This window comes from Chaetodon trifascialis, chromosome 3 (genome assembly GCF_039877785.1).
Source record: "Chaetodon trifascialis isolate fChaTrf1 chromosome 3, fChaTrf1.hap1, whole genome shotgun sequence".
Lineage (NCBI taxonomy): Eukaryota > Metazoa > Chordata > Actinopteri > Chaetodontiformes > Chaetodontidae > Chaetodon > Chaetodon trifascialis.
This window is the reverse complement of record NC_092058.1, coordinates 25,695,579-25,722,567: the sequence shown is the minus strand read 5'-3', so window position 1 is coordinate 25,722,567 and position 26,989 is coordinate 25,695,579. Positions and strand designations below refer to the sequence as shown.

The following is a 26,989-nucleotide window of genomic DNA, read 5'->3' as shown; positions in this document are numbered from 1 at the left end:
AAGTCCTCAAAATGTGGAAGACATAAGGTAATTCAGTATAAAATTTTGTGCAGAGCTTATATTACTTACATTAGTCTTTCTAAAACTGAGGACAATTATTCTGACCAACCATGGCATGGTTGTGCTCACAGAGGTTCTATTCTGCTGTGATCTATTGTGTGAAGCCAAGATGAGAAAATGAATGAAATCCTAAGTCAATTTCCCACTGTATGCTGTAGTTTGTCTGCTGGACCAGACTTGTTTCGCTCTTTTTCTATTTCCTTTTCATGCTCCGATGTCTCTCAGAAAAAAGAATAATCGTGATCAACTGGAAAGTGCACAAAGCATCCCGCTTTGCAATACGTCATCGGTTGGAGGGCAACCTTGATCTGTTAAAAATGGAGGTGAAGCAGTTTTTCTTGAAGATTCTGATAAAGGTCTGGGTTGCCACTGGTGCTTAGGAACTTAACTTTGCCTGTAGAGTCTTATTCTATCAATTCTATCTTCTGTATGCACCTCGCCCCCTCCCTTATTGTGTCCTTAGGTTTGTCTGCCTGTATTATTTTGTCTTGTAAGTAAACAAGTAAATTTGTAATAGTGTGCAGACTTTGAATGTGCTACCTACTGGTCATGTCCACATTCCTTTCTGTTACCAAGTAATAGCTTTTAACAAATTGGGAGAGCTAGAAGTGGCGCTGATGAATTTCCAGAGTACCTTAGGGATGGTTCTGAAGAAATAAAGACTGCTGTACAGTATGTACACACACTGTATTGCTTCAGAACCTGCCTGGCTCATTAATGGAGTAAAGCAGTAAAAATCCTGATATCACATCTATTCAAGGGTGTAAGTTTGATTTTAGAAGTTGTCGGGCTCATTATGATTAAATTGACTATTGTGCTTTCGGTAATAATGGCGCCCCCAAAATATCCTTAATTAACAATAACTAATAATCAATAATCCCATTTTGTGTCATTGGTAGATAAGATCGATTTGCAACTTCAGTAAACGGAACATTGGCCTTCACTGCTTATCTCTGATCAGGGTTGGGCGGTAATCCGGTAACAAGGTATCCCGCAGCACCTCGCAACACCGCATCAGTTTCATTACCATCATTAAAAAAATGCTGCACATATAGGTCTATAGGAGCCTGAGATAACTGTAGCATCATCATGAAAAAAATGAAGTCCACTCCGTTCAATCTATCTGGTTGAATTTTGAGAAAAAGGTGACATGCTAAAAAATGAACCTGAGCAGTTTTACAGATGTTTTAACACAGGTATGTCCACGCGCTCATTTAGGCACATCTGAGCAGAAGAGAAACTCCTCTGTTGAACAGTTTTTCAGCCTTTTTTTCTGCTTGCTATTGTCCTTAGCTCTCATAAAAGGAATAAATGCAAATAAAACAGTGAAATAACACTTCGGGCTGCTCAGCAGAGTCCTCTGTGAGCGCTGTGATCATTCATGAGACGGAGCGGTGAAACTAACTGCGTGGTTACGCCGGTCAGTAGCTCAGCGACCCGCCCACATTCACCATAGAAACACCAATGACGATCCAGAAGGAAGTAAGGAGATACTTTATCATTATTGCATGAAGAGCGCTCCCTCCATTCGAGAAACCACTCTAAGCAACCAGGACCTTCATGAACTCAAACTAACACAGAGTAAGTAACGCAACTCTATCTCTGATTGATGGTCAATGCCTTACGATAGTTAGCTAAAGAAAATATAAATTAGATTATCTTAATAATAAAGTCCTGTCTGATACCTACAAATCTCCCTTGTAGGTTCCAACATCCACCACAAATCAGAGGTTAAGGCAGTCTGCATGTAGTCTGAGAGGTGGTGCTAGGGTCAAAACGAGTCTGCAGCACACTGACTGCTGCTCTTAAAGCTCATTGCTGTGAGTGCGTGGTGACCATTATCAAGTGAAGATGACCCAGAACAATCTCAGTGGTTGCCTCTTGATTAGGATTAGCTACCCATGTAGGCTAATTGAGCAATGATTGTAACTGATGTGAAATGACTGATGAATTCTGAAAGCAGCCCACAACAACGACTATGCTGTTTTCAAATCTCAACTTTTCTGTGGACACAATTTTTTTGGTTTTTGTTTAATTCCATTTTAAGGCAAATCCCATTCCACAGTTACTATAGTGGTTACTGTAGTTACTTAGTTTTAGGCCACCCGCCCCACAATTAAGCTTATATGACTGAAGACTTCAAGACTGTAAAATTTAATCTAAAATATACCCTTTCAGTAGAAAGAGACAGAAAGCTGATTCAGAACACCAGAAAGATGCCATGCATGACACAGAGTGAGGAGGAGAGACACGACCTCTGTGGTGAGCGGGAGGTTTGTCAGATGTCAGTGAGGGATGTAGGATTCGTCTCCTGCTGCTCGCCTCAGGGTATCAGAATGCCCCTGAACCCACACACAACTTTCCACTGTGCATACACACACACACACACACACACACGCACACACACACACGCACCAACCACTTTGCTGTGAATTGGACTCAACAATTGGAGCCAGTGTAGGGCAGGCATATTATTCATCCCCAGAGGGTGTCGTGTCACTGCTGACAGGCAGACATAAATATTCCTCAACCTCTTCACCAAGGGTTAATGGCTGTCCATCAGGCAGCAATGAGACATACAGGACGGCATGGGCCTGGTGTAGACACACACAGTATGGGCACTTTCATTGGAATAGCAAGGTCACTTATGGAGATGGGAAAAACTGGGGAGGACAAGAAGCCACATGAGCCAGGCATGAAGACTATACACACACACACACACACACACACACACACACACACACACATATATATGTATGTATGTATGTATGTATGTATGTACACAAAATCCCACCCACACACTTGAAATCTTCATACAAATTTACTTTTGGAAATACTTTTCTTGCTAAGTCAGATTGAAGCGTTACCTAAAAAGTTGAGTACAGTTCTGTGTCTCGCTGTATTGTGCAAGAATTATTTTATTAAACTGAAGAAATGCATAATAGTTGGGGAATGGCATACATAATCACCTCGGAGACTGGGTACAACAAACCAGCAGCTGAATATAAAAGAGCCAACATTTCCCACTTTGTTCCTAATGCTGCATGGCCAATCAAAATTAATTTATTCTAATGTATGCACACAGAAGGTCAATTATCCAAATGATTCCAGTTCAGATTGCACCTGATCTTGGGAGCCAATGAGCCATCGAAAGGGCAGATTGGTGTGCTTTGCAAGGCAAATCATCGCTCCAGCCCCATTTTTTTTTTTTTTCGCCACCTCCCCAACATTTGCATGTCTAAATGTGCAGACCATCCGCTCACCTTTAGAGAAGTGCATTTCACTAATGGACGAACATCTTAGCATTTAACTTGTGTAGGGGGAGTTAGGCCACAGAACAATATAATGAATACAGTTGGTGTAGCGACGGTTGATTTCTACAAAAAACAGTAGCCATCTAACGCTAGTTTGACCAAAAGAATTCAAAAGGTAATAACGATTTCCTTGTGATTCTATTAAGGCCAGAACAAAGCCATCTCATTCTTTTAATGCTAGATTAAACAAGTCCAATGGAGAGAAATGATTATGAGAAATATATTGATTGAAAGTTGTTATTATCTTTGCCTCAGGTTACGTCTGATCTAACGCCTAATTTCACAGTAATAATATCCAATTAGATGATGCTCTCCATATCCACAATGCAGGCATCTTTGTGAAAGCACACTAAAGGAAAAGCTGTCAGGGACAGGCTATGTGGGTTCAGAGAAGTTTTCCAGTCTTACTTCTTATTTAGCCGAGTCTCACAGCACACAACTGTGGCGACCCCTTGCTGTTTCCCTTTTGTGGTTGGTCACCGGTGCCTTCTGGTAACACCTGAGCTCGACGTGCTCATCCTATAAAATCTAGGCTCTGTCACTCACAATCTCTCTCTGCAGGCATCCCTTTGTTTACGTGGTGGCATTCGTTCCTCCTCGGTTCCCCCTTTTTTTTCTTTTATGCATTTAGCAACGCTCACACATCATCTTCACCCCTCACGCACACTCTACACTAAAGACACCACTGATGTACACATCCTTCAGCCTTTTGGTATGCTGCAATGTACATAATTCAGTGAACTGTGCTAAATAAATGATCTAATCGTTGAAATGGTGTGGCTTTGAGAGCCACTGCAAAGGTTTGAGAAAGCAGCTCTCAGAAGATTATAGACGAGACTATCTTCATATGGCCTCTATATATAGCGCCCCTTTCTACAAGCACACTGATTTGTTTTTCATCCTCGTCAAAGACCGACTCATGGCAGTTACTGAAAGCCAGTGACTGTTTTTCAATGCCACTCAGCTCTGGCAAAATGAGTAATTTCAAAATTGATAGAACAGACATATTTCACTCTGCTCTCCAGCCTTTTTCTCCTTCCCTCGTGTTCACCCCCTGCGGGTCCTGAGAGGTCTGGACAAGCATGTGCTAAATTGCCAGAAACACCCAAACCTGGTCGAAACAGATGGGCACAATCAGGGATTAATTTTTCAAAAAGCCAGACATGGATACATACACTGATTGGGCATGTTAGTGTGCTTACCCCATACGTTCTTACTGCAGTGGGAGCTGTAACATAAATTTTTCCCATGTCCTCAGCTCTCATCAAATGGAGAAGTGGTCCGCTCTCAAATGCAAATGCGAAGGAGTTTTAGTTGCCTTTCAGGGGAGGGGGCGACCAATGGCTCCAAGGCTGACATTTTGCCCTGCAGACTTTTGATGGAGCTCTGGAGAACAGAGCAGCATATCAATTAGCCATTAAGGGTTTGCTCAGGTATTAGAGGGATCAGAGAAACCAATAAAAGCCTCAAGAGGAAAAGGAAGAGGCTGCGTAGACTCAAGATCGATTGAGGTCTCATCTAGGGGCTTGCTCCATGTCAGGAGGGACATACAAAGTGGACAAATAATGAGACCTTTGAACTACAGGCTGAGGGTATTATCCTAATGAAGACCTTGGACCTTCAGTTATTTAACTCTTCCTGCTGTTGTGGATGTTTTCAGGCTGTACGTTTGAACTGGTAACAGTGGACTGGATACAAACCAGGTTAGTCCAGTGAGGAAAATAATCCACCCAGGGTAAAGAACACAGTAAAATCATGTGTACAAATTCTCAGACTGCCAAAAATCAATACACAACCAACACATTCATTGGTTGAAACCCATCCAAAATGCAAAATTCCCACATTTTTGCCCTCACTGGTGAATGGCAATTAAAATTGGACTGTGAAACTAATGATCTGGCTACACTGTCAATCAACACATGCAACCTGAAAAAAAAAAAAAAACATGATCAACAATTTTCCAATAGCAGAATAAATCAGAGTCCTGCCATCTGTGTTTCAGAACACTCGACCACACCATAAATATATCAACTATATATTAACAGACCAAAAACACGCTCATTAGGTTAATGGGTGACTCTAAAATTGCCTGTAGGTGTGAGTGTGAGTGTGAATGGTTGTCTGTCTCTATATGTTGCCCTGTGATCGACTGGCAACCGGTCCAGGGAGTACCCTGCCTCTCGTCCGTTGACAGCTGGGATAGGCTCCAGCCCCCCCGCAACCCCAAAAAGGATAGTCGGGTTCAGAAAATGGATGGATGGATGGATATTTGCTTGCTGAGTCCACCACATGAAGCTTAAAAGTTTCAAAAATGCAGGAGAAGCCATGAGGTTTTTCAGCTCTAGAAACGGAAATGTGACCATTTTGCGACAAGTCCTGTTACACCTAATGGCTATCAGACACAGTTTAGACATGTTCCATTAAGCTTGCGTGTGGCATATCTGATATTATTACTATACTATATAGTTATTTTACTGTATTTCAGTATCATTGAGTTCACCAACATCTTTTTTCACAGCTTTGATGTCTTCATGCTTGCGTTCTGTTTTTTCCAGATCTGTTCACATCACTGAAGCATAGAACAAACCTTTCTGACTTATTACATTAATGCATTAATGTTAGATATCATACTGGAATGTGCAGACAATACATACTTTATATAATTATATACATATACTTTCAGGATTATAGCACAGGAAAATTGCCCTGTGGACATATTACCATAATTTGCCAATCTCAGGAAGGAAATATTACACAGTAGTCACTAACAAATAAATGATCAGGAGAAATCCGTCAAATTGGAGTACACCGGAAACATACTAACATGCTGGAGAATAACTGTTTGAGACTTATGCACTTTATCGACTCAGAAACCTAGATGCTGTGGTAAGATTGTTTGGTCAACTGGTTCCAAGGTCAAGAACTAACTTTTGATGTCAATTTTTAAGCAAACATGGAACAGAAAAATGGACATTTCAACATTTTCAATTCCATGACATCTGGACAATTTCATCTGCTTAGGAAATGATTTGATATGACTGAAAGCTCCAGAGCAGCTACTAATGTACTTCGTGGTGAGACTGTTAAGTCATTTGTGGCTTCCACAAGGTCAAGAATCAACTTTCGATCTCAACGTTCAAGACTTATTCCTGTGCCTCCTCAGTTTGGCTCGCTGTATGCAATTATTCTATCTTACATTAATGTGTCTATTAAAACAAAGGTGCAGTGAGTCTTCTTGGCACTATAAGGATGGATTGTTGGTATAAGATCACTAGACTGACATATTAGCTCTCAACTAACATCCACAACAGCAAATTTACAGCAAGAAAAAGCTTGAAAATTTGCCAAAAAAGTTGGGAAGGGTAAAGGTTTCCACTGGACATTATAACTGTGTCAAAACTGAATTGTGAAATATGTGCGACAGACATTAGGGTTTATTCACTGCTGCGGCAGAGCGGGTTGTGGTTCAGTACACTGGCTGCACTGTATCTTATGCGATTTAACATGTTAATATGACTTTGCGTTCCAAGCAGCCACATCTATACAATCTGTCACTCCTGTAGCACACACAATAGCACTGAAAGAGTCAAAGTAGGGTTAGGGGAACCTTCAGTCCCACATCTCATTCGTTTTTCCATCCACTGTAGTGAAACTCCCCTTAATTCATTTTTTTTCCAGTCCATAAACCCTACCTCTAACACCTTTAAAATCACCAGCGTGTTCTCCACTCCAGCCTTCAGTGAACCAGTGAGTATGGTGCCACACTCGCCTCCAATTCCCACCTCTGCAGATAAACTCTTTCAGTTCCTTGAGAATAAACAGGAACACCCCCATCTCACCACTCTATCAACCCACTGTCCCATATACTAGTCAACCACGGATGGCTTGGACTAGCCTGGCTGCCTGCGTGTGCGTGTGTGCGTGTGTGTGTGTGTGTGTGTGTGTGTGTGTGTGGTGTGAGTGTGGGTGCATGTGTGGCAGCAAGTGAATGGAAGTCTTCTCCAGCAAGATGAGCTCCAGTGATTACAGGCTGAGACAGTTTTCTAATTATTCTGTCAAACATCAATCCTGTGGGCTGATGCAGGCCGTCCTGTGGCCTGATGGACAATGTAATCACAGCTAGAACCCCCTCCGACCCCCACTCCTCCACCCATTTTACCGCTCTCCACACCCGTTTCCTCCCTCTCTCCTCACCTTCTGCACTCTCTCACATTTTCCTTCCTTTATCACTATTTTTCAACACAAGTCTCTCACCCCCATCTCTCCCTGTGCTCAGCCATTTCCATGCTTGCTACTAGTAAAGAAAGACACTCGGGACTCGGGAAAAAAAAAGATGAATGTCAGAGGGCTTTTAAAAATCGTACAGCTGGTTGTAGGAATAAGGAAACAATCAAACTCAGTACAAAAAGCAAGTATGGGGAAAAAGGAGGGAGGAGAGGGAGCGTATTCAAGTCAAGCTGCTGTCTAGAGACTATAGACTGAATCTTACTGAGTTATTTCTAAGCTACCTTTAAACACTTATTACAACTGCCCACATGATCAACTTAATGCTGCAAGCTGTTGCAAAAAGTGGCTGATTAATTATTTTCATATCAAAATCATCAACTGAAAGAGTGAAATTTTCAAATCGCAAGAACCTCAATATCAATTCTTACTCACAAGAAAGAAATCTTGCTGTTGCCTGGTTAATATGCTCTCTGCAGGCCACTGTCTGTGCTGTTTATGCTTGGCAAAAGATGGAATTGTTGTACGAACACAAATCTGTCTAATCATGTTTTGAAAAAGGAAAAAAAGGAGGGCTGTGGGCTGTGTCTGTTTCCTGTTCACAAGTGACCAACACAGCATAAACAGTCTGCATGACTGCTTCAAGTCATTTTCAGGCAGGTAGCTAGCGGATGGCTCAGTAGTTGTCGAGTGTAAACGATGTAGGAAATTTATCCGTTACACCTTTAGGCACATCGTATCATCAATTCATCACCTTAAAAGATGTGTCTGGGCCTTTGGGACTGATGAAGTTAGCTCAAGCAGCTGCAGTGAGGAGTGTTCTTTTAGCTACCAATGGGACAAGAAATTGGCCCTGGCATTTTGGACCAGACCGGCCCACCACATTTGATAACGCATACCTTTTTGGTCTTGTCGCTCTCTTGAGTGTATACCCACTGTGCAACTCTTTAAAACCACGTACCTTGAGCCATGCAATGAGTTAACGGGAATCAGTGAGAGTGGACACATTAAATATTTCCAAAAAGTCTAATTTATTAAGACTACAAAAAAGTACACTCCACCACTCCATCACAGTAATGGATCTTTAAGCAGAATTCATCCTATTGGGTGTACCTCTGTGTTTCAGGGAGGAAGAAAAAAGAAAGAATAGAGATGAGAAATGATGGATCAGATGCTAACTCTTCCAAGAGTAGTACTCAATAAATTGTAAAATGACCCAGTCCAAAAGGATGAATGTAGAATGAACTTTGAACTGTGTGTGTGTATGTTTGAGAGAGAGAGAGAGAGAGAGAGAAAGAGAGAGAGAGAGAGAAAGAGAGAGAGATTTAATTATTGGTCAATCTTCAAGATAAAAATAGCAGCTTAGAAACTGAAAACTTAAGAGGGATGATGACAGATGAATGAGAGAGAGGGCTACATACACAATGTCTTAAAAATACTTGTGTATACAGGTATAACAAAGTAACTAGAATACAAACTAACCTGGCCATAGAACATTAGCCAAAAATATGTTATTGATGTTTTATCATTGTCAGATTTACCAAGGGGTTGGGTTGCTTTACTCAATACATGTGTTCTGAAAGCAGTCCAGCTTACCGCAGGTTTTACTGCATGTCCCTGTTCAATGTCGCCACCACCACCGCTGTCATCGGCCACGGGAGCTGATGAAGGCCCTGCTGTGGCAAACATATCAGACATTTTTGTGCATTTGGCAGCGTTGGTTTGAAGAGCTGGCTTCTTCTTGTCTCGCAGTTTTTCCGCACCTCCTTTTCGTTTTCTCTCCATTTTCAAAGATCCTAACAGATTACGTTACTGACGTAAAAGAAGGGAAGTGTTTCATGATATGATTGGATGAGATGAGCCCCGTCACGTGTCAGTGAAGAAAGTAATCTATGGGCTGCAGACCAGCGTGTGTCGAGGGCCGGTCGGTGGTTATGAACAAACTCTTGCGCTGACTTTTTTTGCCGAATGCATTACGGCGGCAGGACCAAAGCAAAAGGGGTTGGTGTTTAACAATGTGATTGGGCCAGCCCAATGTCAAATGGGCCGCTGATGGGCCGGTCAGATCAATCTTTAAAAAAAAAAAAAAAAGGTGGCCGACTGTCGGCCCAAATAGCACGTCGGCCCACCGGGAAAATGCCCGGTATGCCAGATGGTCAGTCCGTCCCTGTCTCCATCCAGTAAACAACACAACCTATCTGCACAGGTCTGCATGCAAAACCTCAAAAAGATTAACTTTTTGTATAGCCAATGATCTCACTTTGTCTGTAGAAGGAAGTTTCGGATTTACTGTTACTTCAATCAAGTCACAGATCCGCTGTGTCCTCCGCCGCCTCAGGGGACCTGCTACCGTATTGCTGAAGTTAAATAAACGCTATAGTACATTTGAAGAGCAGTCGTTTGTGACTAATTGTGCATATGTGTCGTGGTAACAGTTGGTTGTGAGGGTCAGCCCTTGGATTCAGCCCTTCACTGTTCACCTGACTGATCCATGTAAAATGGTATTTTAAACACTGGCATTTTAAATGAACAACCTTTTGTGAGACTGTATCCAGGGTTGGCCCCTTAATCTCAGGGTGGTGCCCTAGTATTACTGATAAATATTATTAATAAATAAATATTTATATATTCATATTATCATACTATCATCCAATAGTTTAATTACATGTGTTGTAACATACTGTAGCCCTGCCATTTATCAGTTACTTGATGTTCTCTGTGAAATGTCAAGTGTCTTCATTGCATTATTTATTCCATAAGTACAAGGAGTGATTCCCCCATGGTCAGGGTACGTGGATACTTCTTTCAAACACACTGACTCACTTGGCTGCATCCTGCAGTTCAGCTAAAAGAGACCAATGCTGGCGTGGCAGGTTCTTCTCTCAGAGAACCAAGGTTACAATATAACCATGTTTTCATACCGCAGCTGCTGTGCCTTCAGATAACAGTTTACTGTTCCCTCATGACAAAATCACACCATATAAAAAGTGACAGAGAGCAGTGAATGTTCCAAATAGGACTTAAGTAGGCATCACAATGGAAACTTAAACTTCTTGAACAAAAGCATCAACCAGGATCCATGGAGAGTCAATTAAGGTGAAAAAGCATTGAGTACTGACACTGTGTGTTATAGTGCTTAGAATAAATCTGAGAGTATAACCAAACCTCTATGAAGCAAATGTCCTATCACTCATAACCACACTAGAATGGCAATGAAAAAGAGGAAATGGCATGATAGACATTCTGGGAGTGTGAATGTTGTCTTAATATAAGCCTATACATTTTAGAAAATAAAGGAAAGAAAGAATGGACAGAATGACATCATTTCAGCGTGTTGTGTTTTGATTGGCATCATTTTCTATCTGCAATTTTCTAGTATTTAATGTCACCTGTCATTTGATATTGTGTCGACAAATTGATATTTCAAAAATTATTCTTATTATTCAAATAAGAATAATTTCAATAAATTATTATTCAAAATTTACTCAAAAAAGACAAACTCGTCACAATGTCCTCCCTTCCTTTACAGTACTTCTCAGTTGTCCAATTGCAATTCTCTTGTCCATCTGTTTCCTCCTCCGGCAGTAGCAGATATTGACTGAGATAAGAGCATAGGAGAGCCGTGTTCTACATTGCCTCTGCTGCTCAGTGAACAAGGCAGACTGCTGCAATGGTAGACAGTCATGTCAGCTTGGACAGCCTACTGGGGACTGAACTGGACATATCATCTGATGCCAAACTCTTCCCACCGGCTGTCAATTACCAGGAAGGAACGGACATTAAGACCATGGATAATGTGAGGTGGTTCATAATAGCTGATCATCAATGATGAGTATTAACTCTTTACATATCTATGGCTGGTTAAACGCACAGACTATTAAAATAAGCTATATTTGCTTTCAGAATTCAAGACCATTGTCCTTCTTTTCTCTGCGGTACTGTATATGTGTAATGCTAATATATGTCAGTTCCTGCGTATGTGGGTATGCTGTGAGTGTCTCGTCTTAACACAGACACGCTGCTTTCTATCCTGACCCTGAGCATAGAAACAAAGAAGAAAGAGGCGATTTCTCCGGAGATGCGATGAAGCGAATGTTTCATGTGAGTCTCAACGTCTTCCCATTACGCTCGATAATAAAGAAGTGTGTGGATCAGACAAGAGGCTCGTATCAAATCAGGCCTGGAAAAGCCAATTACACCGACAATAATCTCTCGCTGTACTGCTGCCGGCATGTCTCGCCATACAAAGCAACAAATACCTGAAACACCACGAGTGGGGAGGAGGGGCTCTGAGGAGAGACGGGACATTTCAACAAACAAACTACATTTGCGAATGTTTGCTCATTAGGCTGCAAAGCTTTAAGAGTTTTGGTATTTGCCGGCTGTCTGCTGAATATCATGTAAGATTCTTCTAATTTAAGTGAGAAAATCTTCATTTCAGCATTGCACAGAGCGGACAAAAATATTACAACCTTGGATGACGCAAAACACTACAGCTGCCCTTGCAAGTGTCACTGAGGGTGTTATGGAGGAAGACAGCAAAGAGGAGCTGGTGTCTCAACCCATGACCCTGCCCGAAACCCAGGAGGCTGCAACAACAGAGAGGGCAGAAGGGCTGCTGGATTTGAGAGCTGGGTCTGACTAAAATCAGAAGGTTAATGCGAGTCATTAAGAGCCTTGGGCCATGTTAGAACAAACACAAAGCATCAAGAGCCCGGGCACAAGCATATAATCCACACACAACTGGGTGCATACACAGATACTGACTGGTGCTGGATTAAATATGCTCACATAGCAGCTACGGATAAACACACAACACAAAATGATCAAGGCTAATCTTAAAATGACCCGTCTATCCTCAGCGCTGTTTGGAAAGCAGCATTTATGCTCACTTTAATTTCTATACTACAGTAATGTCCTCTTCTACTGACCCTGTGATGTGCAATGTCATGTCTCCAGTCTTGTGATAAAGTGTGAGGCTGTTACAACACAATCTGTTTTTCATGATCTATTTAGTTCAAACAAAATAATGAAAAGCATTTACATGATTTGTCAGGGTGTGTTTACAATAAGGTTATGTCTGTGCTGTTGCCAATATTAGACAACTAGCAGGAGAACAGCATTTAGCTTCAGTTCTATATCTCCCTTTTGTGAGTGTCATCTGTTAGCAATAAGGCTGGGCAGTTGTCTAACTTTTGTCCAACTGTTCAGTAAAAGAAATAAAGAGGGCTCTCCACTGATTTTACACATAAAGTTCAGTTTGCTCAGACTGTGAGAACAGCAGCATAATGTCTCCTGTGGCTTTCCAAAGCAACAGTGTCCAATGAAAGATGCTATTGAGTTGCATTATTGGAGCTTCTTTTTTGTGAGTTAACCAACTTTATGGATGTGCAATATGAAAACACTGGAGCACCTCTTTACGAGGAAGTTGGCAGGGGCATCAGATATTAATTATCCTTTCAATCTTCCACATGATGCAAGAAGTATATCTGAGCTCTGGTTTAATACTACTATGCTCTGTTGTGTAATACCATATAATTCTCAGCCTTCACAGAATCTTGTGAGCGTCTAGAAGCAAAAACTTCCCGGCATGACAGATTGTTAATTTCAGGGTATATTTCACAAAGTACTTGCTAATATACGTTGATACTGCGGCAGTCTTCTACCTGCGCCTCCTGTGAATTGTGTATCTCACAGTGACTCGTACTGCGGTTAATGATGTGAGGTGCACTTTGACCATCTCCAGTCAAACAGCTAAGAAAAACACATTTTCAAGGCTATGGCATGTTGTTAAGATTGCTGGCTATCATTTTTTGACTCTGCTCATTAATTTACAGCAACATTCAACAGCAATTAACCTGTGTTTTAATGATGCAGGCTTAACCTCGACAAGCGGCTTCAAAAACATTACTCACAATATCAGAGGATATTGTGAGTAATAGAAGACAGGAAAGGGCACGTTTGTGTTGTCAGCGGATGGCTCAGAGAGCATGAATGATCTCATCAACTGGGTGTTTGAATGGCCTCGCATAATCCCCCAACATGTGCCCACGTAAACGCCGGGAAGCATGAAATGAGGGAGGTCTAACAGTCCCACACTGTCTCTCAGCACTGGACATGGCTGTCTGTGATGGTGTCACTCCCTCAAGTCTTGGAACATGGACAGATGGAGAGATGGAGAACTGGAATGGTGGCAAAGGGTGGAGCAATGACAGCAGATGGTTTGGATGGAAGGAATCTTCATTTATAATACTGAGAAGAGTAGAAAAGCGGTTTGTAAGGATAAAACTGGCGAGCAACAGCATGCTCACATTTAATATGAGGCATTATCATGGGCTACTGATCCATGGCTATGTTGAAACCATGTGTGAAGAGTAAACACAGCGGAAGCACTGCTCTTATGGCATGATATTTATAGCTGGAGAGACTGGTGTGTTAGTGATACTGCCAAGGCAATGGTTTAAGTTCATTTTAATTTGTTCTTCGGATGTCTCCTGGTTAGTGGTGCGATGTGAAATACATGCAAATGGATGCAATAATGATTATGCAGTGTTCCACAAAGAAGCTGCTGCACTGCAGCAAGTAAAAAAGTTAAGAGAGTTGAGTTACAAGAAACCCAGAGTGATAATCACTACTGTAACGATTCTGACTTCCTAAACTGTGCAACACAAGATATATTTCTGTTTCCTCTGATATCACGTTAAGAGCTGCTGCAGAGGTATATGAGAATAAATGAAGGCCTTCTTTGCTATGCCCTTCCTCTGAGCACTTGACTTCACAAGGTCACTCAATCACACACAGCTCTCCTCCCTGTGGCATCCAAAGGCCCTATCTGATCACTGGCTGGCTCCCCCTGGCCCCATGGTGTGAACCAGGTGCTGCGATGACAAAACACTCCTGGCAGCAATAAGAGAACGAAGAGAGCAGAGCTCAATTAGCCCCAGCTCCAATCCCAGATCCTCTATTGATTTCCCACGGATGAGGAATGGCAGACAGGAGAAAGCTCAATCAGACATACCCATGGGACCTGTCTGTGTGTCCGTGGGTGGGTCCGTGTGTGAGAGACTCAACAGGGGATGAACTGGTACCAGGACGAGGGGCTGGGATAAGGTGAATAAATTAAGAATCCATGGTCTTTATGCATACCTGTTGGTTAAATAATAGTGCTGTCTACTGACGGTGCAGAGGAACATGACATGATTCTTTAAAAGCATGCTGTGCTATCCTAAGCCGGAATCAAATGGAGGCGACAGACAAGGCTTGAGATCCCTGAAGGGCAAATCAATCTGACAAGTCATCAGCTGCACGGTGCATCTCTGGACAATTCCTTCACTTCCTCAAATTAACCTTCACAAGAGGAATGAGAGGGAGAATGTATGAAGTCTAACAACCTCATTTGTCCTTCACTTATGTCTTGGACCTTCCCCCTTAGGTGCAAAGTGTACATTTTTGCCCAAATTCATGATGTGTGCATACATTTGTTATTTGGTCTATGACAGTGTGCGGATGTTAGGTTGATGTATTTTCAGAGATTGGGTTCAAGAGTTTAGGCAACAGAATGTGTATATACATATCAGTGTGAGAGCGGGGCAGCGTATGTGTGAAAGCTGTGTGTTGTTGCCCAACCAAATATACAAATATTCAAGTCAGAAGTCTGTAACTCTGCCCAAGCCCAAAAGGGCCTGTGAAATTGAAAATATAAACCGATTTAAAATGCATACCATTAAGCAGATCTCAATTCATCTAACGCACATGCACGACTCTGCAGCAGAATCATTCTTCCTCGCCCACATGTGCGCTCTGTGTGTCTGTCACGTATGCCCTCTCTCTCCATTGAAAACTTGTCTTTAGGCAAGTCAGGTACTTTCTTGCAAAAGCTAAATGTTGTTAAACATCTGTTGACCAAGCCAGCTGGTGTCCAACCCGCGCTCATCCCTGGTCAGGAGCAACGTTGCCCTAACCCATTTATATCAACTTACATTACTGCGAGCAGTGAGACAACATACTTTATACTGCACACAGTGAGAACAGATATGGCATCTAAAATTCCACGATATTATAATTATAGATACACTTAATATATGAAAAGCTAGAAGGCTAAGCCACACCAGTGCTAACACAAAGAAGTCCACCAACTGTTGTTACATTTGTACAAATATCTTATTTCCTTGTATGCAAAAATGATTTTTCATTGACTGCTGTTATTTGTCTTACTATACACTAGCAGTACAAAAAGCTTGACCAGAGCCGGCCTGATGCAAAAGCGTAAGAACAAGCATTTATAAGTGCCTGTTATTGTAGAAACTGAAGTGAACGTAATATTAAATGATGATCGGGCATGTTTAGTAGCATACATAACTGGCTGTCTTGATTTATGGTTGCACTTATGAGTTGACTTACCTTCATTATGAGGGATGTGTAGCTATATTGATCTTTAAGGACAATGCAGAAAGTTGACAGAATTAAAGTTTTTTTTCTATTTTGATTTTAGTATCATTAAATAGAAATACTGTAATTTTCCTGTTGTCTTCTTTAAAGGTTATTAACCAAACTACCTCTACTGCAAATGTCATTCTAAGACGTCTTACTACTTTTACAAAAAGCAAAACCTGACTGCAACAAAGCAAAAAGAGGAAAGTGGAAGTAGATTAACTATAAAAAGAGAAAAGAAAAGAGAAGGGTGAGCTGTCCTGTAAATCAGGAGCAGGAGTATAACTTGACAATGGTATGAATGTCGGTGGTAATCATGCAAAAACTTCTTTGTTTCATAGCTGCTAGAGACTTGTTCATAAAATATATGGGAAATAAATGTGGTAAACAAAAAAAAATCTAACACTGCTGCTTCCTGTCAACTGATGCCATGTTTGGAAAGAGAACAACAACACGACAACTGCTGGTGAGGCTGAACTCTGATTTATCAAAGCTAAGCTGTACTTAGCTGAGAAATGGGTGAGAGCTGTTTATCTGAAGGGTCCAGCTGACACGAGGGTTCACCAAGCAAGGGGGTGGCTCCTTAAGCCCGTTCACTCACTCTGCATCAGTCTATACCTGTATGCTTCTCTACGGTTTCTGCATGGACAGCCTTTGAATGTATACATAGATTAATGCACACATGCATGTGTGCATGCACAGGCTATGCCACAGAAAAAGAAATCCCACACATTAATATATAGAGCTGAACACGGTATCCAATTACACTGCATTTGGCTCATGGTGAATACATTTCAAGGACTAACACAGGGTCAGTGCACTCGGGGTTTAGCCTGTAACATAAGTTGCTCACATTGCTGCCATGGTTTTAAATGTAGTAGAGCAGAAGAGGTCCCATGATAGACAAAAACACAACCCTATATCTGTCACTGCAGCAGGATTTTAATGCACTGTTAGCAAATCTGCAGGAAAACCATTACATGCAGGTAGGGCCTTTCTCTTATAATGGCAAACCAATACAATGACCTGTACAGCATATAACTGAAAAGGACATATATCACCCGGAGAGCCACTTCTCCCTTAAAGCACTTACAGCCCCATGCCTGTTACAAGCAACGTTCACTCTGTCTGTAGCCTGGCCTCAATATGGTAGCCCCAGTGTGATGGCTGGACTAAGTGCTTGCTCCTCCATGGCTGGCCCCTTGCTTATTACTTGTGTGGTATTCTGCATTCTGGGAATGAACTCCATTACCATGGTAGCTTGTTTTTTCCTTTCCCTCCGTTTCTCAGCGGCTTTGCATTGCTTGTGTTTATGGCACATGCAGCCAGCATCTCCCCCCCGGGGCCCTCGGCTTCAGGCGAAAAGGTGATTTCTTTGCTTGCAAAATAACACACCATGGGGCTCTAACATCACAGGTGACTCTTGTGATTAAAAGTTGCTGGGGTCCCTGGAGGGCTGCGTGTGTGCAGATGTGTGTATGATGTGGATGCCACAATATAAGCATGTTTCTGCACAGTGACTGAGTGGTCTGTGTGATTTGCATCACAGTCATGTGCTGCAGCACTGCAAGGACACAGGCCTGTGAAACAGAGCTCTGTCCTTTCCCATCCAGCCTGAAGACAGGATGGTGCACCTTTCACAGTGCATTTCTCTGGTTCACCTGGCTTGGACCAGAGCCACTGCCTCGCTGTGACTCCATACATGTTGAGGACTTGAGGCACATTAGACATGGCCTCAGACATCTCCATGTGAGGATGAGAATGGCAGTGCCTGGGCTCCTGCAGGATTTAGCTAGCGGGCATGAAACTGAGGGGGAGCTCCTCACATTGACTTTAACAGGATTTAGCTAGATGAAAGGCTACAGGGAAGAAAAGAGAGATACAAAGAAGAGAGGGACTGAGAGAAAGAACACATGGAAATGGAGAGAGATGAAGGAACCACAAGAGACTGGCAGGAAGACACACTGGGGCACTGCTATAAATGTCCAGGTATGGATCACCATGGAAGTAGTGCTGAGTAAAACCAATAACGGCACATTCATAGAAAACAGAAGATAGTGTTGGAAAGGTAGCAGTAGTAGTGTGTCCCCTGTAGAGGGGGAGATGGGACTTAGAGCTGGTTAGGTTCAGGAGTGTCACAGCAACAAAGAGGAAAGTGGTTAAAGAGGGAGCGCAGGTGAGTTAAAGCAGAGTCACCGAGCTGGAAAGAAGGAAAATAGCATGTAGTTTTGCTTGAGGGCAATAAGGGCTGAAACACTGGGAGACATGCACAACAATCCCACACAAACAGGAGGAGGTGCAAATGCAAACAAAACACTAAGCATTGCACACACATGAGCATGCACACACGCCCGCACGGCCATATATAACTCATTATGAGGACATTGTGTAGACTCGCCTTCCTTATGGGGGACAAAATGCAAGTCCCCATAATGTAAATCATTAAATTCTAGGGTGAAGACTTGGTTATGGTTGGGGCAAGTCTCTAAGAAATGAATATAAGACTATATAATGTCCCCAGAAGCATACGTGTGTGCATACACATGCACCCACACACTTGCCCAGGAGGCGGGTGGGTCACCCATGTGAACTAATGCTAATGTGCCAATCTGTGTCTTCACCTCAGGGCGGAGCCTCCTCACTTTCCATCCCTGCTCCGCCTTCACCAGTGCAGCAGTGCCACGAACTACAGCATCATGCAACAGACCTTTAGGTAACGACTGAGACAGCAAACACACACAATGCAAGCTTTCACACAGAGTTACATACTGTAGGTTTTGTACTGTATGCAAGCACACTAGGTGCCACAACATGCCAGTTTGTGCTCATCTAACTATAATAATATCAGCAGGAAATGCTAAATGGGCTGAGAGTTGCCATTTGACTTTTAAAAGTTACATTATTTTTATTTTTCTTACAGTATATTTTTGTTCTTCCACTTCATTTACTTTTTGTTTCACAGGCACACAGAAGTACTGAGCGGCAGGCAGAACATTCACAAAGCACAACAGCTGAAATGTGACTGGCTCTCTGCCAGTGTCAGGAGAACAAAACGTTACTCTGAGGGGGAGAGACTTCATCCATCCGTGGTTCACTCTGTGTCACTGAAATACTCTGCATTCTGTAAAACCGACTGAGAGTTTGTTGATTGTGAATAGAAACACAAAGCTGAAAACCAGCTGACACAACTGACCTCACAATTGATCTCCACAGTCACCCCGCAACATGGCAGAATTAAGATGTTGTGCTATTGGCTTATACAATGGTGAAAGCTGGAATGCTGTGTAAAAACATGAACAAAACAGAATTTGTTGCTGTTGTTATTGTTTTTCTTCATTTCAAACAAGTTGGGACAGAAGCAACAAAAGCACCTGTTTGGAACATTCCACAGGTAAACAGGTTCGCTGGTAACAGGTGATAGTATCATGATTGGAAGGGGCATCCTTGTAAGGCTCAGTCGTTCACAAGCGAGGATGGATTCACGCCTTACACGGTGATTAATTTGGATTATTCTAATGTTGCTGTTGTGATGTACAGATATTTTTCCATGTTAATTAATAGTTTGGTATAGCGATTGCCCTTGTTCTGACACACACCAACAACAAGGGTGTGTTTTAGAAAAATGTCATCATTTACTCTAGTCCATAAAAATTACAGAAAACTGCCTTAAGCCCAGAGAACAAAATGGATGTTGAGTTGGACAAAGCATCCATCTGCCACTTTCTTTACAGCACAGGCACAAGGCAATAACGAGGTTATTTGGCTGTCGGTATTTGCTGCCTGGTCCTGCTTCGTGCCTGCAGGTGATGTGAGGGAAACCTCAATAAATTCAGCCATTCTGTCAACAAACTGTTCTATACGTGGATATGAAGAAAGTGGAGCTATTTATTTTAGCATGAAAAATAAATATGTCCCCGCTTAAAAAGCCAGGGGCCGAAATTCAAACAAAGCCGAATGGTCTAGTGCACTCAGCTGAGCTACATAACATCTCACATATTTAACTGGCACGCTGGGCTACACACTGCTTTCTGATTTTTTTTTGTCGCGATCATTTCATTTTGAATTTTTTTCCCCCATGTTGTTCCCACTTCGGATATAGTATCCCCATTTCATCTCTTCCCTCTTCCCTGTTCTCTCAGAGAATAAAGATGTTTAAGGTAATGAATGCTGTAAGGGTAGACACTGGAGAAGTGAGCAAACAAGAAAAAGGAGGCTTTGACATCCCCGACTCCGTCTCGGCTATTCAGTGCGAGCAGTGCACTCACATCACTTCCACTCCTCTCAGCACAATGAGCCTGAGACATCAAAGCAGAGACTGAGCGGAAGAGAGCGAGAAAGACGGAGGGAGGGAGACCAAAGCAAAAAAAAAAAAGCGACTGAGCAAGAAAGAGTGGAAGACACCGAAATACCTGTTTCTGTTGAAATGTATGGCGTCATTACAGCAGGATATTTCCTGCTATACCGCCTGCCTGATATGACATCTCCACAGCGTAGGAACCATTCTAACCTTCCCCGTCAAAAGTCACATTATAAAACGCACACATATATGCAGCAGAACATTAAGTGCCTTTCCCTGCAGCTGCTGTGGAACTCATTTTCCTCAGCAGTCTCGTAACATATGCTGTTGTTTTTTTAAAAATAGGCAGAACAATAATGATGCGAAATGAAAGCAAAGCAGTCCATCTGGGACTTCAAACGGTGAAACAACTGTCAACTATAGGTCGCGTATTTGAAGGCCATCAGCACTGACTGCCTTGATATTTCAGGCAAATAAGCAGAACCGCGCTCTTTCCAAAAACTTATTGACACGTGGAATCAATAACTTTGCGTTGTCATATTCACCTAGGCAAGAGCCTGATTTCAATTTTGGATTTCTGCACACATTTTTGCTGTTTGGGAGTGGTAATTTGTGGAGATAAGAAAAAAAATTACTAAATGCAAATGAGCAGCTCTGTCTCTCTCGCTTTTATTGTGAAATGATTAACATTCCCTCCACAGACCTGAGCAGGTTTCTCAGCTCCCCTGGTTGAAATGCTAATGGTGCTTCCAACCCAGTTTAATGTCAATCCTATTCCACTTTTTTCCCCTGTTAGGGAGGAGCTCCGGTCTCTATTTCCATATACAGCAGCAGGAGGAACAGACAGCAGGCTTACTCCCCCATCTGGATCTGGGGAATCAGCCCAAGACAGAGAGAGAAGGAGGAACAGGAGGAGGGTAGAGGAGGATCCTCTTGTCCATGTGGGAGCATTTTCTTTTTGGGTGGGGGCTGCAATGAACGCAGACTTTAAAACCTGATTGTGCCTCTGCAGAACACCTCCACCTCGTTTTAAAAGCATTCAATAATAATAGATGATGGCCCCATATGAGGATAGAGTGACAAGTCTTTGTAGTTTTCTTTCTCCCCTATTGATTGCATTTCTTTTCTATCCACCATATTCATTTTTATTTTCAGCTACAGACCGCTGGGCTGAATTCACGTGAGGCCGAAGAGAATCTACACACAGTGGAAACCTGAGTGAGGCAATGAATCACACGCTGGAGTGTTAAGGTTGGTTGGTTTTTAACATTCATCTGTAAAGGTGTGCAACGCCGGTCTGTGCACTGCTGTGCGATGAATATAAGACAGAACTTAAAAAATGTCCCTCACAACTCACACAGAGTGAAAAATTCTACAACTGAGTATTAGGTTTCGATGAAATTGAGATTTCTAGAGGTGTAATATTGACAGAATATCTATTTTAAGAGCAGACTGCGTATCAGTCTGTATTCACAGCCTCTCCTTTGTGTATGCACGTTTAAATTCAGTAAGCTAGCATTATCATAGTAAGGCATGTTAAAATTAAGGGAGTGTGTGAGAGCGTGGAAGCCACCTCTCTGGTAGATAAGTAACCCATGAAGCCGTGGTTGAATGTGGCAAATCACAAATGTTTAGATATCTTTACGAATTAGCATGAAACATACGTTTGAAAGATTTCCTGTCAAGTCAAATCAGCAAGTGTAAATTAAAGTATAAATAAAGAAGGGGCAGAAGACGGAGTGAATATCAAACGCTCCTCTGTATTCCACACAACCAAGCTTGCCAGAGATGATAACACAGAGGCAACCGGAGATCAGTCCAGGAATGTGGGAGTGACAGCAGCGGGGGAATTAGCGGTGTGATGACTGTCAACACACAATCGGCACTGCGGTATCGTTACAAGGCTCATGTTGTTTAGTTTGGAGTTATTAGCTTTCTGAACATGGAGCTGGATCACTTGTAAAACACACGAAACTGCCACTCATCCGATGCTGCAAGACTTCCAGAGGCATGCTGTGAGTTAAATTTGTATGTGAGCATTCATTGTGAGTTGTTTATAGGCACATGTGTGGACGCATGTGTGACAATGACTCTTTAAAAGCCAACTCTTATTGCAGAGCGCACAGCAGAGATTCATCATACCACTGCGACTGCAAATGATGGCATATAATCACACTGCCTCCCAGACTCTGTTTCCCTCAATGAAACATGGACATATGCCAAGGTCCCTTGTCTAATGAGCACTGTTGTCTAAGTGACAAAGCGCTAACCAGATAGACAGGGCTTTATCAATGTGCGATGACAAAATACGTGACAGCAATATTGAGGACAATTCAACAGGTGGTAAAACAGCTCTTTTTTTACGAAAGACATGCTTGAAAATGAGCAACCAATTTGGCTTATGTACTCAGTTGTTACAGTCAAGCTTAGCAAGAAAAGCATTTCTTGAACACTTTATCCCTACCTTAGGATCAGCAGTGAGCAGCTTAAAGGCCTCGTACACCTGCCTCTCTTTGACACCTCCCCCCAGGTCCAGGAAGTTAGCGGGCTTTCCTCCATGCAGGTCAATGATGTCACATGTGGCCATGGCCAAACCGGCTCCATTCACTGTAAAAATGAACTGTGTCAGTTCAGTTAATGTGCCAAAATGTGTACTGAGGTACTGATAACTAAAAGGCAGACACGTATTGAGTGAGACTTATGGCATCAAGTGTACCAATAAAGACCTAATTTACAATGTATCAAACTTGTTTATTAGGTGTAATGAAGGTAAAAGTAGAGTCTCAGGATTGTTGGTTAGTGTTTGTAACAAACTGTTTTCCTCGCTGCGTCCACCATTCCTATCCTCCACGTGGATGCATGCTGCTTATGGTCTGGCACCTGGTGGCTACCCTTTCATAAAGTCCCGATCTCACCTGCACGTTATTATCAGCTGAGGGGCTAAATACAAACTGCCCAAAGGTTGCAGCCCAGAAACATCCCGACCGCAGCAAAATAAGAAGAAAATAAGACAATACAGACAGAGAGCAGGGTCTCTGCAGACAGGCTGTCACACACCGCGAGTGAGTCATGAGTAGTGATCCAGAGGGATTACTTTGTATGAACATATACATTGTTCGTCAAGAAAACAGTATACCTCTAATGGTCACATTTACCTTGATTCTGGACGAGTTCATTAAAATAACACTGCAGGAGCTGAAGGAAAGATGACTGTACTGCACTGTAAGAAACACCCACAAAGGAATCCAGCAGTGAATTATTAACCAAGAGCAAACAGCTAGAAAAAAAAAGTCACACTTAAAAAGTGAATCGGTTGGAAATCTTCTAATCAGAAACATTCAATACTTCAAGTCGTGCGAGACAGAAAATTTGATTTTGTCTCGACTCTCGACTTCAGAGAAAAGAGCGCTGATTAAAAGAGGTTCTTCTCCTCTTTTTTTTTGTGGCCTGTGTCATCATTTAGCCAACTGCCAGCGCGGCTACCCTGCTGAGTTGTGCGGGTGCCAAGTGCACAAAAATGTCTTACCTCATTTGGTTTAGCTAAGCTGAACTTGCGTCCTGGCAAGCTCCCCGACCGAGGTCTCAATAAAAGGGAAATTCGCTTTAACAGCTGTCACTTTGGTGGCTTACAGAGCTCTCAAGGAAGCTGCAGGGCCTTAAAAGCTGTTGTTACTTTAAGAGAGGCTGGGAGCTGGGGTTGCAGAATGGGTGTGTGCGTGCGTGTGCATGTGCGTGTGTGTAGGGAGGTGGGGGGTGGGGGGTAGTGCTAACAGACATCTAATGTGTTTATGAGGCTACGGGGTAAGATGCGAGAGCACCTGTTAGTGCTGCTGTACACTGTAAAAGCTTTGATTTATGACAAGAGAGGGGGCCTTTAATGAGAATGCTAACAATCTGGCTCACTGGAGACTTTCTGGGCGGATTATAGCTAATTAGAACGCATTGGTTACGGCAACATTCCTTCTGGAGTCCTCAGAAAGCTGCTTGTAATGTGGACTGGAGGAGAGCCCAGGCTGCCTTTACTCTGACTAAGTTTTAACTGCGTCCGAGCTTTTCACTTATGTGACTTAAGAGACGCGTTAGAGCCTTATGCCAGGAGGGGGGTCGCTTATGGGACAATTTATTTAATGCTTGGCGTGTGTGTGCAGGAATGAGTTCTGTAGCAGGGTTTTCTCTCCATACCGAAGCAGGCAATGTTTCCGTCCAGTCCGATATACTTGAGATCCCACTTGGCTGCCTCCATCTCTGTGGGGTCGCTCTCTGTCATGTCGTCCATGGCAAACACGGCTTTCTGACGGAATTCAGCGTTGTCGTCAAAGTTGATCTTAGCATCAAAGCAAACCACTGGAGAGATGACAAAGGCAGAGTTAGGAATAAAGACAGCAGCAGAGGATGCATTAAAAGTGAGAAAGAGAGAGCTAGTGAGAGAGGGAAAAGGGGAGAGAAGGAGGACTTCAGACATAAAAAGCCAACTAATTATCATTTCTAAAACCTGAAATTAATGAACTGAGTGGTGTCCCCTCGGCCTACTGGTCTTAATTATTTCAGAGGTTGGCTCACTAAGGAATGGGTTTTTGACACTGCCTCTAAGGGATAGACCATTATAGTAAATGGACATTTCCTTTACACTTCAAAGAGAGTGCATTTCAAAGAAGCTTCACTCGTGAAGCTACCTGGGAAAAAACGTAATAAATTAGGCTTTTTGTACGCACAATACTTAAAGTGATTGTCCCTTATCTTATCTTATCTTATCTTATCTTATCTTATCTTATCTTATCTTATCTTATCTTATCTTATCTTATCTTATCTTATCTTATAGGAGCAGTTCGAAAACGTACAGTACACTGCATAGCATAATGACTGGAAACAGAGAGAAACCAAGTCAGGCTCTGTTTAAAGGTAACAAAAGTAGCACATTTAAAGCTCAAAGCGTCAAATCTTGTTTAGTTTGTGCAGAAGCTTAAGCGTAAAACCAATACGTTGCAGTTTTACAGGAGGTTACGTGCGGACTGTTCCTTCATTGGGGACGGTGAGTTTTGGCTTGCCATTGCTGTGTGAGGACTGAAAGAATCACTGTATTAATAATGTAAAGTCTGGACACATCACCAAACGTAAACCTGCAGTGTTTCCCCTGATCTCCATTCTTTGTGCTAAGCTAAGCAGCTGCTGGCTGTAGCTGCATATTTACCAAACAAATAGAGAGTGGCATCTTTTCATCTAACTCTCAGATAAGAAAGCACATGAGAATATTTCCTCAAAGGTCAAACTGTTCATTTAAATGAAATTCAAGGTCATTTTCATCAGGCCGGGATCCATTGTTCATTTCTCTCTCAGACATCAGTAATCTGCTCGCTTCAATAAAGATTTAAATAAATTCAACCATCACTATATAGACCCATTATGGGTCTAAGAGAAAATATGGTCATGTTCATAAAACCTTGAGCATCAGCTTTTCTACTGCTTGGTGGACTACAGCCATATAATTCACATGTAATTACGAGAGGAGGTCACAATATATGGAAACATGAGAATTGGCTTTGGGAGTGACACACAGACAAAGAGACGCAAACAAAACACACACATACTGTGGACACATGGAACATGCAGCATGCAGCCTCTGCTGGGACTGGAGGGAAGACATACTGAGTCCTCCAGGTAAAGGACTACTCCCACTACGCAATTCCTCTTGTTTTTGTTTTTGACACCTCTATTATTGCAGCCCATCAACAAAATGAACTGAGTTATTACCAAATGAGAACCAAAAAAAAAAAAAAAAAGTTACTTTCCAATACATGTCTGCTGAAAGCCTGACAGAAAGTGGCTGTGCTCCCTTAGGACATGACGAGATGGAACCAACAAATTAATCGTTTTCAACGTGAAGCTTGTTTGCAAAGCCCGCCTGCTTCTTCCTGCTGGTAGAACGACTCATACCTCTCACTAAAAAAATTCATTGTTTGAAAGGAGTCATTTTATCCATTAATATTCATGAGAAATCATGAAACAACAAACTTTCTCTTGTCAATCTTTGATAAAGCCCACTTTGAACAAGAATCTCTTTTTGAGGAGACTAAATAACATCAAAGATGCGATGCGTCTTCAGCGCGTTGTAATACGTCTCGATAGGACACATCACAGTCAATCTGTGGCGAGCGCTGCAGATAAGACACTGATTCTTAGTTCTTTCGCAGAAAAACAAAGTTCAGTGCAAGTTCAACAAAAGCAGCATCACAATAGCGAGAATATGCATCGTGACTATATATAATGCCTTTCTCATCTGGATGGCGAGCACTTGAAATGCTGATCTGCAAACCTCCACTTGTGTCATGTTGAGAGAATTTATTGTGGAAGTGACAATGGGAGACTGAAATTTACCACATCCCTGCGCTTCTTTGTGTTTTAAATGTTTTTCATCTATCAGGGAATACGACAGGTAAGGAGGTAAACACATGCGAAGACTATTCAAAGTGGACTGAGGCGAGCTGGACCCATAGCTACAGTAAACAATGACGCATGCAAACCATCACACGGCACAAAAGAAGCCTGCAGCTACTAATGGCAGAATCCTCCTTAAAACTGAGCACACGCTGTTTTGGATCAGCTCTTCCAGCTGTTCTTGGAAACAATTAGAGTTACATTAAAGACTTCTACTTAAAGACCAAGTAGT

At 42.3% G+C, this 26,989-nt stretch overlaps 1 protein-coding gene across 2 annotated transcripts in view; it reads right to left on the bottom strand.

Moving 5' to 3' along the window:
• suclg2 (succinate-CoA ligase GDP-forming subunit beta) overlaps positions 1–26,989 on the bottom strand; it is a 96,998-nt gene that overhangs the window by 17,600 nt on the left and 52,409 nt on the right. For both annotated transcript variants that reach the window (XM_070959523.1, XM_070959524.1), the window contains 2 exons: positions 24,508–24,669; positions 22,790–22,932 (listed from right to left, as the gene is read on the bottom strand). In XM_070959523.1, the coding sequence (XP_070815624.1) occupies positions 22,790–22,932; positions 24,508–24,669 (305 nt within the window). The remainder of the gene's footprint in view (positions 1–22,789; positions 22,933–24,507; positions 24,670–26,989) is intronic.